This window comes from Drosophila novamexicana, unplaced genomic scaffold, assembly GCF_003285875.2.
Source record: "Drosophila novamexicana strain 15010-1031.04,08,12 unplaced genomic scaffold, DnovRS2.1 tig00000009-arrow-pilon, whole genome shotgun sequence".
Taxonomy (NCBI): domain Eukaryota; kingdom Metazoa; phylum Arthropoda; class Insecta; order Diptera; family Drosophilidae; genus Drosophila; species Drosophila novamexicana.
Genome location: NW_020824766.1, coordinates 1,199,871 through 1,214,640, shown reverse-complemented (window position 1 = coordinate 1,214,640; position 14,770 = coordinate 1,199,871). Strand labels below are relative to the sequence as shown.

Genomic DNA, 14,770 nt, shown 5'->3' with positions numbered 1-14,770 from the left:
TTCCTCCTCCTAACCCCAAAGCCAACGTCTCTGAGCGTCGCTTTATTTCGCCCATATTTTCGATTCGATTGCGTATAACAAGTTTAGCTGTTCGGTTCTCGTTCCCGCGACTGCGCCCGCGCCCCCTCTCCCTTTACCGAACCCTCCACGATCCGTTCTTTAACTTTATAAAGTGCTTTGCATCCATGCAACGTTTGCTGTGTGTATGTCTGTCTGTCTATCTGTCGCCCCCTTCCACCCGCCCGCCACACCTTCCTAATGCTTTTTCTCCACTGCGCTTTCTTGTTGTTATTATTGTTGTTGCTGCTCTTGGATTTTTAATTTTTGTTTTGATTCTTCGTTTTTGTGCTTGTTCTTTTGTGATTTTGATTAATATTTTATACATGTGGCTGGGTTATGGTCCCATGCGGTGACGCGGTCGCGGCCGTGGCCGTAGCCGGAGTGTGGTGCGGTTGGCCGTCCGTCCGACTCCTCGTCTGTCCCATGTAATTACCCAAATTTGGCGTCACTTGCCGTTAAAGGTTTTTGGGCTTGGAGAAATAGACAACGGTATACTGGACTTAAATTTTATTTATGGACTTGCGTTACGTTACAAAAAAGGCATTAGCTATTGGCTTCTAAGAAGGGGTGGAACCTCGCAGCGAGTTTTCTAATCGACTGGGCCTAATATGAGCCAAACGATCAGTTCTCAACTTCGTTGTAACCCTTGTGTTGCAACTCGACTGCTTGCCAAAAGGTGTGCGATCCGAGGAGCTCCAGTGGCTCGACAAACCTTTCGAAGGGATAACCGTGGGGCAACTCATCCCAGCTGCTGATGCCGTCACCAAAGTCACAGTACATCTCTTGGCCCTGCCTCGCCTTATAGGTATAGGGCGTGGCCAGTATCAGGAGTCGCATGGAGAGCGGTTTTGCCGTGCCGCCTCGGGGCAAGATCAGACGTCTGGGAAAGCCGCAACTTGGTGTGGTTATGTTCAGAGGAAAGTCATATTGTTCCTGTTCCGCCAAGCTCAGGTAATGATAGAGCTCTGTAAAGCTAATGTGATCGCCGATGTTGCCTAGAAAGTCTCTAGACGCTCGCCGTATTGTATTATTGCCCTTATAAAGTATAGTTAGAAAAGAATCCAACTGGTAAAAGGGCTCCTCATTGATGGCGCCCCCGGATGTGGTGAGATACGTTCGCAGAATAACTGACTGCGTCCTATTGCTTTCCAAGTGGAAAGTGATCGCAAAAGGTTGCTGCTGCAATCGATGTCTTCGAGCTTGCAGACTGTGTGGCCACATAAAATGCTTCTCATAGAAAAAGTTTCTTGCATGCAGTACGTTGCTGAGATCCACATCAACGGGCTCGTCAAATGTGATCAGCGGATCAACTAAAACCTCCTGAATGCTCATACCGATAGGTCTCACGGACTGATGGTAGCTCGGTTGAAACTCAGTGCGATAGGATCGATAGGCACGGATTAATCGATCGGCATATGAGTAAAAGTTGGGCTCCCGTAGCATTGTGTGCAGCTCCAATAGCTGCTGCGACTGTCCAGCGAATGGCAGCTGCAGTTGACTCAAATCGTATGGAAAGAGCTCATCTAGACCCAAAAGCCAGTTCTGATCCTTGCGCAGATCGAGCACTGTGCCGTTGGATAGACGATAACTTTGTGTGGCAATCGATTGCTCCACGTCCAGCTGCAGTTGGTGCAGCAAATCTGTAAGATGCTGCCGCGTGGCCTCACTCTCTGGCTGATAGCGTTGACTCTGCCAAGTCAGCCAGTGATATTTCCCTTGCTCCTGCATGGACAAGCGTTTGTATTCCATTCGCTGTCCGTAGCGTTCCAGCTTGTAGCGAGCCAGTATCTGACCCAAACGCCAGTACCACCAATCCCGAATTCGCGCAGTTTCCGGCTGTTGCTGCTGTAGAGTCACGCCCATGTTGATGTAGTACCAATATGCCAACCAGCCGTGGTCTTCGATTAGGTGGCCAAGTTTTTGTTCAGCTAAGTTTGTTGCCGTCAAGCTTAAAACCTGCACTTCAGACATTGCTTCGGACCACTTGCTCGTACTACCGCGCAGGTCTCCTGTCATGTTTGTGGGCAGCAGCCTCTTGGGCAGCACCAGTTGTACGTGACTCTCGTTCCCACTGCCCATCAGATGTTGCCTGATCCAATTGATATAGTTAAACTTGCTCGCTTCCCGCACTACCCGCTCACTATGATAGGGCGCCGGCAGCAGCTCATAGATCTTGGGCATAATCAGAGGTTGGTAATCCTCTCGCTTGAGCATGGTTTGCATCAGAGCGTGCAGAAAGAGAGCCGGATTCACATGCAGCCTAGCCCAGCATATGTTCTGCATGAGAGTGCTCCATTCGCGCGTGTTGTAGAAGAAGTGAAAGAGACCCAAGGTTTCCCGATAATGCTCCGGCTGCTGTGGATTATAGTATACGTCCCTGGGCAATAGACGTCCCGTGCTTAGGTACTGATAGAACTGCCGCATATGATCGTTGTAGTGCTGTCAAGCAAAGCAAGTTATACATCTGATCTAGTTTCTTATTTTATTATTAGCTTATCACTTACCACATATTGACTTTTATCGCTGACAATTTGCTGACCCAATGCTATCCACTGCTCGTGTAGCAGAGGCTCTTGCACATGATGCAGAATCTCCAGCATGAAACGCTGCTTGTTCAGATAATATTGGTTGGCTGTCGATGATAAAAATTGTAATCATATTTTACACGCAGCCACGCCGTTAGCTACCCACCTATGTTGCCCGGAAAAATCGCCTCATTGTGGCTCAGCTGGTGCAAAATATTGATAAGTGATAACACAAAGGCAAATCTCATGGCACTTGCTTGCGTTTGACAGCCCCAAAATATACTGAGCTTGGAATTTGTTGACAAACAACTGGCAAGTCAGACTGCAGTGGACTAATCGCAATGAACTATTGACTTTTCGCGGCATCAGAATTTCTTGAGGGGGCATCCGAGAGTCGTCACGTGAATCCAGGTCCATTTCAGGCGATAATTTGGGCCTTATTTTGAATAAAAATCTTAATTAGTTGATTCAAGGTATTATATATATTAGTATCATTTAGCTTCCATAGAAACGATCGGTCGAACAGGAGGTTCTTGCATTTTTTAGTTTCACTATGTTATATTATATATACGAAATCTACTTAACATCGGAGTACTATTTCGCATTTTTGTTTATTAACTTATCTTGATCAAACTCGACATTTATTAGTTTACCTACCCGTATATATGCGAAATCGGATCACTATATCGTATGACTGCCATCAGAACGACCGGTCGAACAGTAAATTCTTATATTGCAAAATATTATATTTTCCAAGGAATTAGAAGTGTTAGTGTGAAATCTTATTAAATAGTTGTTTACCTTATAATAGTTAATCTATTTTGTGTGGTTTGATAATCTTAATAATCGTACAGTTCCCACGCTTTACGCTCATCTGTAAGCATACGTTAGCAGCCACTGTACTGACAACATCGCGAATTTCTGCAACAGACATTGCCATTTGTTTATTAGTCATCAAGAGTGGAAATGAAATGTGAAAACATTTTTGTTATGATTTTTATTTTATTTTTTTTACTGTGTTGCTGCTGTTAACTACCTCGGATTGTCTCCACATCCGTTGCCACCGCCTCCTGCTGTCTCGGATCACTCGTGTTGCTGCCTCACAAATGTGCGCACATTAAAGTCCAGCTCAGCTGGGCTGAACTCCAGTGGATAGCGGAAGAAAGGGGCAAATTATAATGCGAAAAATGTTAATTACAGTCACTTGGCAGTCGGCTCGACTTGGCTGGGCCCAGATATGGGCATTGTGTATGGGCCTTTTGTAACGAAAAATTGGCGTATTAATGTAAAACGGCGGCCAGGCGTAACGGATAATAGGAACTCGTCCGATGCGTCGAGCAAATTAACGGTCACTTACGAATATATATACAAGTATATATTATTACACATGCGCTGGGGCTCTTTGTTTGGTCTTCTTCTTTTTCTGCTGCCTGATAGGTGACATAGTCGTATGACAAGCGCTTGGCTTGGATAAGCTTAATGACTCGGAACTGTCAATGCAGAATTGCCTAATAGGGTGCACAAAAGAAAATGTTTAATTTTATTGTTAGCCCCCTTAATTTTCAGTTTCTTTGTTTTTTAATTGATTCTTATTATTTTTTTTTTAATTTTAACGATAACCAATTACATAAACAAATATTGAAATTGACAATTGCTTTAGATTTGAGCCGGCGACTTCATATTTCTTAGTTCAACGCTTAGACAGCAAAGCCACACGGCTCATAAAGGGAAGCTACAGCTTATTTTTATTTGATTCATTTTCATTTTTCTTATGTCGATAATAACAAATTGACTAGAACAAACCTAAAAATTGACAACTGCCGTTCGATTCGAACTGGTGCCTTCACTTTTCTTAGTTCAACTCTTAGACAGCCAAGTCTCACTGTTGTGTTGTTTATGAAGGTTTTCATATTTGGTAGGATAAACTTAATGGCTCGGAACCGAATCGCCTAATAGGTTGGACAATGGGAAAACTCTTTATTGATATTCGGCTATGCTTTAAAAACAATTTTCGCTTTGACTCATGACAAAGAGCCCAACAAGCTCGTTAACTCAAAAGACCGTTACGGCTGAGACCAACTGCAGCCTCATGAAAACTGATTACAAAATGTTGCCCCCCTGCTTGGGCCTCTTTTTTTTAGTTAAGAACATACCCTTTCCATTGGCCGTGGCCAAGTGTTAACTAAACGTGACAAAAGTCATGGCAAATGTTGTCTAATCATCGCAGAAGGCCTTCGCCATGTGCGCAACATGAATATAAAGTGGATGAGGCTGATGACAAGAGACAAACGCTCTCTGTTCAGCCCATAACTGATCGCACAATGATTGCAAATGCAACAGCAGCAACAGCAACAACAACAACAATCTGGAATTATACAAAGAACTTGCATTTATCGAGCGCCGCACGTGCAAAGGGCCAGGCAAATGATTTTGCATTTTTTTTCTGGTTTTTTTCTTTTCTAAAGAGCCAGCGCCTGGGTCTACGGAACTCTTGTCTTCGATCACGAGTACTTTGCATAGTATTAGCGCTGAACTCTGTTTTGCTGCAGCGAGAGGGCGCAGAGAGGGGCCAGTGACAATCTTATCACATAATTTCCATAGTTTTGCAATCATCAAAAACGCATAAATCGTTTTTTGTCTCAAGCCCTCGAGGCGTGCCGCGCTCGGGTTTCTCTAATGTCATCATTGGGCGCACTTTTTTTTGTTCCTTGCTCAGAAGCTTATAAAATGCAAATTACTATTCAATAGGCATTTTTTTCTGGCTAGTAGAGAACTGGCTTACCCCTTGGCCCGTCGATCGGCGACTTTTTCTCACCTTGTCGCGCCTCCCTTTGTCATCGCTCGATTGCCCCCTTTTAGCGCATTAGAATTGTATTTAAAAAGTCATTATCAGTCCCCTTGGCGAGTGTGTGGCACATTAATCATTTGCGCCTTTGTCAAAGTTTTTATTTATTCATATATAGGTATGCATAAATATTATTTTTTGTTAATACAAAAGTATAAGAGAACATATAAATTGTATCTTGACAATGTTGATTTTACTAAAAAGTGCAAATTATTGTACGGTGAACGCTCGTTAATTAGAAATATATTAGATAATATCGGTCAATAGAAATATTTCTTATTATTATGTTTAATTTTATATTTATCTTTATTTATCTATTAAATGTTTTGTAAGTTCGCTTTTGGCTTATGCGCTACTTGTGTTTCTTTGGATACAAATTTATGGGAAAAACAACAAAACACCCTCTTTGTAAACTTATAGACTCCAAAATTTAAGAGCATTGTAGAATACAACTGTCAATTGCGTTCATAATTAAATAACTTTATTTTAATAAACGATAGTATAGTCAAGAAGAATGATATTTTTGAGCTTATTATTATTATTATTATTATCATAATCATTATTATAATTATCATTAATATTATTATTACTATTACTATTATCTTTATTAACATAATTTTTATTGTTAATATGATTATTTTTATCATAATATTCATTATTATAATTATCAATATTATTATTTAGATTACTTTCATTATTATTATTAATATGATTATTATTAATATTATTATTATCATTATCAATTACACTAATATCATTATTATTATTACACATTATAGTGTATTAAATATATTATTAAACTATTTACAAAAACAAAAACATTCTAAATGATAAAATTATGAACATTATAAATACCTCTGGAGCCTAATTAAGCTTATTAACGAGTGCTCACTGTACAAAACCTTATTTAATGATGAAAACGTATGTCGCAGAATATGTTTATTTAAGAGTTCAAGTTTGGAAATTCACAATAAGTGTGCTTATCAGATGTTGATTTATTAACAAAAAATTTAGATAATAATTATTCAAAATAAAATAAACTTTAATAAAATTTTACAAAGTGTAAAAACAAAAAATATGTATAAGTTGCATTGCCGTCCATTATTGAAAACTAGCAAGTAATTTTCCACGAGTTAGCTTTTTCAAATACTTTGTTGGCAATGAGCTAAAAAAATAATAGAAGAAAACTAAGATATTGTCTGCCTACTGCTATGCTCCGGCATCTAGTTTCCGCAACTGCTGAGCTCAGTTACTCACATTTCTCATCGATGCTCAGACAACATTGTCAGAGCCAATGCTCGTGTCCGGAGACTCGCGTTCTTGAAATGGCTAAGGTCTGACGCATAGAGGCCCCAACGGGCAGTCAGTGGTGCATACTTTCGCATACCCCAAACGAGCGGCCAATGCGACCGACAGCCGGTGGCGAAATGTAACCAAAATGAATCATCGATGAAGTCGCAAGTTTTTAAGCAGCCGCTGAGCCATTCCAGCGGCCTGGGTGGCGATTGGTAGTCGCCCTGCCCGCGTTTAATAAGCCATGCGACACACACCAAAAATTGGGTCAAGTGAGATAAATGCATAAACACCATATTTACAAAAAAAAAAAAAACAGAAGGTGGGGGAGAAAAAAAGTAAGAAAAGCACTGCACACAAAGAAAGAAAATTTTTGCTGCCCGTCTGAGCCTCGGAAATTTAATACACAGACAGTTGCTCCAAGTTGGCCGGGAACAATGGATGGGCTTTCATGCGAACTGTCAACTTGTCACGACAATTAAGCAACCCGATGACTATCTGGCTATCTATCGTTAAACGTATTTTCCCCCATACTCCATACCCCATGCCCCATGCCCGCAGTCACTGTCACTCTTCAACTTTGACGCCCACGCGCGCAGGCATTAAACAAATTAAAGTGGAGAATTATTGAAATATGATATTGAAAGACGACAGAACCGAATCTGATTTCTGGACAGGTAGCCCGACCCAATTCGCGTTGCACTTGCGTGTCACTTGATTAAACAGAGTTAAGTTTTTTGTTGGATCCCAAACCCTCGCCATTGCCCCACACATCAAATTGTTTGGTGGCCGTGGGGCCGCCTTGTCACCTTACAAAGAATCAAAATTTAAAGCTCTTCTTCACCCAAAATTCTCAACGTTCCGTTTACCAATATTTGTTTACCATTTAGTTTATTATGCTGCGTACGCCGCGGCACTGTGTTTTGTTTGATTGCCCTTATTGGGGGCCTCCTCGGAGTTCGAAGTACTACATAATTTCCAATTCGAGTTATGATTATTCTGCTTATGTTGGGAAAGTCAAATAACGGACGCTAAGGTGCACGCCAGGGGCATTACGTATACACAAATTGTCGTGCATAATTTCGGATTGATGAGTTTTCAATCAGCCTGTACGATGGGTTTATTGATCTTATTCTTTATGCAGGTGTTGGGAAAATTGATATTACACCAAATGCTTTACAAATATTATACACAAAATTTCTTTGTCAATGCCTGGGAACAAATCTCAAGTTTTGTAAATACCAATAAATTAATGACCATTATGCCCTTAATTTATGCAGCCCATTAGATGTGAGGTGCCGAAATTAAGTAAAACATAAACATGGCACATTTCAGAGCAGGCTAAACATGTCAAATAAGTGGCAGAAGCATAACAAAATAATGTGAAGAAGCCGACACTTAGCCTAAAAAAAGTACAAAGTGAATATCTGGCGGAGGGAGGGAAAAACTATGCTAAAGCTAAAAATGTGTGGATCAAGCGACACAATGTTTTTGTCTCAATTGATTATAGCTTCGGGCTGGTAAAAAATGCTTGCAAATCTTTTGGCGGTAGCAATGTCTGTTGACGATAGATCCGGGAATACATAAAGAGCTATACAGGCATTCTGATTAATCTAACTCCAAATGTAGTAAAACCATTCAACTCTAACTAGATTTTGTATAATTCTTCTCTTTCTATCTGCCAGATCCAACAAAAATACATGCTTACAATTTCAATCGCAAATCAAATCGCAAATCCTGTATAGTAAAAATCACATAGTAATAAAATCAGCCAATGATTGGAAGCTGGGGGAGTTGTCTACGAATATGTCCTAGGAGACTACCCACATTGGCTTTAGTTATTAGATATTTTCATTTATATATGTACGATCTGTTACAGTGAAATTTGATTACCAGTTTCGATACAGTATTCATACCAAGTCGTATTATACAAATTGCGCGCTGAAAGCGTCAAATCATCGCGAGGATTAAGTCCCGAGTTTCAGTTCAAGATTCTCTTGCTCCCATCTCTGAAGGCAGCTAAGATTCATTAGCTGCCATGTCAACGGCAGAAAAGTTCTCAGGACGGAGAGCTGAAAAGCAGTTCACATTTTGTGTTGCGTCATTTTTTTGGTTAGCTGGTTGACAAATTTCGTTGCATTTTCTTTTTTTATTCTTTATCAAATGTGATATATGCCGCGTCATGTCAGGGCTTATGGCCAACCGAATCAGGCATTGATAAATGATCGCGTACAGAAGTCGTTCTGGATCCATTAGGCCGCTTCTTATGTAAATCTAGCTGCTGTGCGATTCTAATGAGCCAGACAAAGAAAAGCACAATCAATGCACAATTGTCAAGATCTCGGTCATAAAGCCTGCTTAGAAGTCCGCGAGCAACGCGTGTCGCAGCGGAAGTGAGGCTCTGCCCCTGGGGCCAGCAAAGCCCGTGTCTGCCCATTAGTCGGAGGTCTTCCAGTGAAAAGAGGGGCCCGCAAAAAGTGTTAATGGCTGCATTTTAATGAAAGACAGTGCAGGTGCGGCGCTTGGGCGGTCCCTTCATGCATTAGACATTCCGTTAGCTGCGCGGCCGCGCCTGATGTCAGCAGCCAAGAATAAACAACCGGCAGCGGCAGTCGCAACGCGTGCCAAAGCCAAAGTCTCCCCGATGTCTGCCAGCGCTGAAGAGAGCCAAAAATAAATATGCCAATTTCCAGATACGAGACGAGTTGAGCTCCAGCAGCAGATCCCTTCGCCAATTGAGCAAAATTCCATTGTGCACCCATTTAGTTTATAAATAAAACTGCCGCTTCACTGTCAAAGTTGACAATTTATTTTTAATCAACAATGTGCCAGCAAGCCGGGCGCGTTCCGCTCACTCGCTCGCTCGCCCGCCTTATCGCGCAAATGTATCTCACAGATACAATCGCCAGAGCTCACGCTATGCGCGAGCTACTCGCATCTGACAACTGCACAACAACTCGCACACACACCGTTTTTGCCATTTATGAAACGCTAAATGCATGTCGCGTACGCTGTCCAGGCTTATAAATACCAGCTATGTTCTTCGCAAGTGTATTCCAGTCGAGGGTCTATGATTAGTCGCGAGTTACGGGTGTAATACATAGAGTGTTATGCAAATTGGTTGCATAATTATTCACGTAATGTTGTTAAACTGATTGCGACTTAATTTTTATAATGCTTAAAATTTAAATAATGCTTATCATCCAGCCGTTTACATTTTCAGAAAACTTGTATAGTTTTATATTGGATATTCAAATGCGCCTTTTCTTTGTGTGCTCGATTTTTTATCTAAATATTAAAAGATTGCATGGTAGAGAGATTGCTGAGATATATCAGAATATAGTTTAACTTTATACAATATACTTACATTATGCTCAAAATTATATGTACATATGTATTTATGTTTATTTATATTTATATATGAACCTGACTTTGGTCTAATACAACATAGACGTATTAGACCAAAGTCAGGTTCATTTTGCTTTTTGCTGCGCTGAAAATTTAGAAGAAACCCATTTTTAATTATCGCCTTACTATGCGATTCTCATGAATTAACGTAAGCCCTGGCCAGTTTTGTAGACAATCTAAAATAATTGATTCTTGAATGAATTTCCGCTTGTGTGTATATTTATGGTTTATATTCATATATATCTAACTTCTATATTTGAATGATTCATAATTGTAACAAAAATACGTATTACGGTTCCATTTTGTGGCTTATACTTTTATCAGCAGTTGCAGACATTTTATCATTGCCTTGCAGTTGCAAAGTACGCACCAAATAGACAGTCAGCGTTTGTATCCTCCAGCAACAACAACAACAACATCAATTAATAAGAAATAAAACCCGGAAAAACAATTTTTAAATACTAATTATAGGGGTTTCTCCAGCAGCAGCAGCAGCAACAGCACCAAGAGCAACAGATGCCTGGATACAGATACTAATACAGCTATAGATACAGATACAAATGGTGCTGGGCCACAAGCAGCAGAGTGACTGAATCCGCAATGCAACTGCATTTATCACTCAAAACAGAAAACATAAGAAGAAGAAAAAATAAGAGTAAGAGCTGATTTTTTGTTGCTGCTGCTGCCTTAATCGAAATGTATCTGCGAAGTCTTCCTTTTTAGCCAAAGATACTTCGAAAAAAAAACGCAGCGCCTGCAGTTATTAGAATTGTATGGTAAAAGTTGCATAGAATGCCTGTTGCAGCTTCCGCTGCAGCAACTGCTGTGGCAGTAACTGCAACTCACATTTGTTGCTGCTGCAGCAGCACGTTGATTTCCCCCCGAGGGCAATTACCAGCTCCATGTGCCAGCAGCTACTGCAGCTCCAACTTCAGTTAGCTAGCAGTCCGCAGTCCGCACTCTTTGCAATTTATAATTGTAGCCCCGAATCTAGAGTTGGATGCAGCCTACACCCAACCTGCTACTGGTTGCCAGCAATCGCCCCTACCCTCTACCAGAGGGGGAGAGGGGACAGTTGTTTAGATTTATCATTTCAGCTGGCAAAGCATCTAGATATAATAATTTTGCGTTTTCTGCCGTGTCAGTGGCGTGCTGTTGCCTTTCGTATCTTATGGATACTTTTTACGCTTTCATGCTAATTTGCGTGTGTGCGTGTGTGTTTGTGTGTACAGCACACTCACTCAGCAGAGCAGAGCCTCGTTGAGTTTAAGATTTGTGGCATGCAACACGCGCCACAAATTAGAAAAAATAAGTGCCTACCGAGCGGTACAAGCAGCAGGGCTGTGGCAGAGGGATAGGCGACGACTGCTGCGTATTAATTGGAATTACTGTAATTGCTGACAAACTGGCCGAGGTGTGAGTCGGTCCACTTGCTGCTGCAGCTTCTGCTGCTTCTTCTTCCAGCCACTGGGCATCCAGCTGGGCAGCGCCTGTCAATGGGTAGGCGGCTGGCGCTGCTCTTGGTATCTTATCAGCGTGCTTCTCAGCTCATCAAGCGGCATGATTGTCTCTCTTTCTTGGATTTCTAGCGAAATCTTTACGAACGAAAGCGAAAAATGAAGCCGCCCCACGTCCACGTCCTCTATGCTCCAATAAATCTTGACCTCAAAGACTGGCGACTGGGATCAAAGCATATGCAACCGCTTACAGACTCTGGAGCAAGCGCTGCGCTTGGCCAATTTACTGTATCTCTGGGTCAAATGGGCAAAACTGAGCCTTGTCACAGTGAAGCTATCAACTTTCATTACAAGCTGACCTGAAAATAATTGCACACATTCGCATTTATTACTTTCAAGACAATTCTGAATGCGCGCTAATGTATGTTAGCATATCGTTCTATATATCATATATATAAATGATTTTGTTATAACTGAATGCTGAAACTTTCTTGTTGAGTTGAACCAGCAAAAGTAAAGTCGCGGGTTCGAATCAAGAATAATGTTTCAATACTTCAATAAATAATATATAATTTGCTATACATTCTCAACAATCGAACCAAAATCAATGCATCCCACATGCGAGCCCCTCGCCTGGCCCTAATCGAACGCACCAATTTTAGTATGGCTTCGCACTGGCTGCCTGCCCCGCCAGCTGCGCAGCCCTCGCCCTTTTGCAAGCTCAGGCATATAATTTGGTTGACGCGCAGAATAAATGATAAATGCAATCATTATAAAAAGCACGGCAACAATCTACAACAACAACAGCAACAAGTTGGCTAAAATCCACAAAAAAATAAAGAGAAGACAAACCTAAAACTTGGCGAACACGAACGCATGATTAAAACTTTGCTGCGCCTCGCAGCCCGCAGTTTGAGGCGTTGATGCAACAGTCAAGATCGAGAACTAGCTGGCCGGTCAATGGTAACTGGTCGGTCCCTGGTACTGGGTTTCAGGTCCCAGCTTCCAGGTCCCTGTTGTCCAGCTCTCGATGCGTGTGCCCGAGTCTCGCCCCTGACACGCCCCCTCCCCCCTCCTCCTTGTTCCCCTTGCGCAGGCGATCGTGATACGCAGGCTGCTCGCACCGAGGAGCCTGCCAGAGCTCTTGGGCTAACACAAATGTTTTATGGCCGGGCGAAGCATAATTTGTTAGCCTGCTTGAGCAGTTGGCCTGGACGGAGGCAGTGTATCTCTGTGGAGGATGTGCTCGCCTGTCCGCCTTCTCTCAATGCAGCTTTCGTTTTTTTTTGTTGTTTTTATTTTTTTTGGCTGCTGCACAGAAGCTGCTCGCTGGCTTCGATTGCGTATAATTTCAGCTGTAGCTGGTGCCTGCTTTCAGGTTTATTTTTCATGCCATCATTTGCCTGCGGGGCATAATTTTTGATGAGCTTTTGTCTGCTTCTCTGGAACAAAAGATGCTGTACCCGGGAACCTGAAGGGTCGCACAGTTTTAGAAAACTTGAACTAAATGCTCGAACCACACTTGACGATGTCATTTAAATAATGATATAAAATGGTAAATTAGTGCATTCAGAGTAAAACCTACTTTTCTTTTTGCTACCGATCGCAGGGCATGGGCTGTGCCTTTAAGGCCTGCCCTCTACACGCCCATGCATACGAAGTATCATCAAAATATATGCTACACATTTTCACTTTATGAAGTTCTCCTCGCTGATTGTACCGGCAGACCCTCCCCTCAGCCCAGCAGCTGTGGCCCCATCACCAGCGGTTGCCCCAGGTCTCAAGCCGAGCTCAGCATGCATATTTTATTGGCGAAAGGCTCGAGGGCAGGCCAGGCTTCAAGTGGGGACTGGCTCCGAGAGTGAGACCGGGACCGGGACCGAGACTGGGCCTGGGCCTGGGCCTGGGCCTGGGCCTGGGCCTGGGCCTGGGCCTGGAACTCGGCCTGTGCTCAACTGTGGGCAGTCTGTCAGGCAGTCAGCAGGGTCGCCGCTGATGAACGCCAGTCGACGACGTGTTTCGTGTCTGGCATCTCAAAGATACTTTTTTTGTATATTTATTTTCTTTTTTTGTTGGTTCGGTTCGACTCTTTTTCGCTACACGCGGTTCGACGTTTGCTGCGCTGTATTTTATGCTCATTTAATCTCGCTGCGCGTTTTTTAACACATTTACGGCAGAGCCGAGCGTGGCGGAGCTGAGTGGGGGGGCAGGGTGGCTACAACTACAACCACATCATCGATTATGTTGATCTTTTTCTGTCTGTGGGTTGCTCCGGCGACCGATTTTTTAACTGCGCACTTTTCAGTGCCAGTGCCAGCTCCGAGCCCGAGCCCGGACCGAGATCCGAGGACCGAGCGGCAGACAATGGCCGGAGTCGAGCGGCGACTCGCCAGCTACCTGTCTTACACAAAATAAACGCACGTCCCGTTCCCCAGCCCCCAGCGACCCCTTGGCCGGACTCTGTTCTTGGCAGTTGCCCAGTTTCTTAGCCAGTTTCAGTTTTTTTTTCCGCTTCTTCTACCATTTTGAATGTTTTCTTTACTCTGTCTTTGTAACATAGTTTTTGTTTTTTTCTCATTCGATTTTCCGTCCGTCCCACTGTCCGTCCATCCATCTGTTGGCCTGTTTGTATTTGTGTGCGCTGCGTGAAGTTTGCGGATCGGCTGGAGTAGGGGCGGGGTGGGGCGTCCAGTTTGTTGTTTTTTAAGACCAGATAAAAAAATAAGTAATACAAAAAAATAAATAAAAGAGCAGCAAACCAAGTGCGACGACGAGATATATGATTTCTTATTGTAAATCATGACATTTTGTTGCTTTTGACTCGGCTGCTTGTCCGGCTACTGTTTCAATGTTACGGCGGGGCACGGAGGTGGGGCCGAGACGAAGGGGCGGACAGGCAGACAGTCGAACGGCCTTAAGCCCATGTGGATTTTACATCTTTGAAACGTTTAAGCTTACGAGAAGTCATCGATCTTTAAATGCAGAAATTAATTAAAAATATTTTCAAGACTTCGATTTTTTATAATTTAACCTACTTTTATATTTGACTGGTCCACTTATTTTTTAAAAATAAAGATATAATATTCAACCCAATTCTTTTTAGTGGGGAAATTACAACTTAGTTGTATCACCTACTGTAAAAATGTGTGAAAAAAAAAATATTTGAGGTAAAATATTATGTT

General features: G+C 42.4%; 1 protein-coding gene across 1 annotated transcript; it reads right to left on the bottom strand.

Moving 5' to 3' along the window:
- Nucleotides 1–612: 612 nt before the first annotated feature.
- LOC115768706 (larval serum protein 1 alpha chain) lies at nucleotides 613–2,833 on the bottom strand. The gene is made up of 3 exons (XM_030713398.1): nucleotides 2,752–2,833; nucleotides 2,565–2,692; nucleotides 613–2,499 (listed from the first exon to the last, which is right to left on the bottom strand). The coding sequence occupies exons 1-3, from the start codon at nucleotides 2,831–2,833 to the stop codon at nucleotides 682–684; spliced, it is 2,028 nt and encodes a 675-aa protein (XP_030569258.1). The 3' UTR covers nucleotides 613–681.
- Between the last annotated feature and the right edge of the window lie 11,937 nt (nucleotides 2,834–14,770).

What these genes read in the sequence shown, in the direction of transcription:
- LOC115768706 (XM_030713398.1), bottom strand. Translation starts at nt 2,833, where the DNA reads ATGAGATTTGCCTTTGTGTTATCACTTATCAATATTTTGCACCAGCTG. An exon ending in GATTTTTCCGGGCAACATAG is followed by an intron (nt 2,693 to 2,751) that starts GTGGGTAGCTAA and finishes TATCATCGACAG; the next exon opens with CCAACCAATATTATCTGAAC. An exon ending in GCGATAAAAGTCAATATGTG is followed by an intron (nt 2,500 to 2,564) that starts GTAAGTGATAAG and finishes TTTGCTTGACAG; the next exon opens with CACTACAACGATCATATGCG.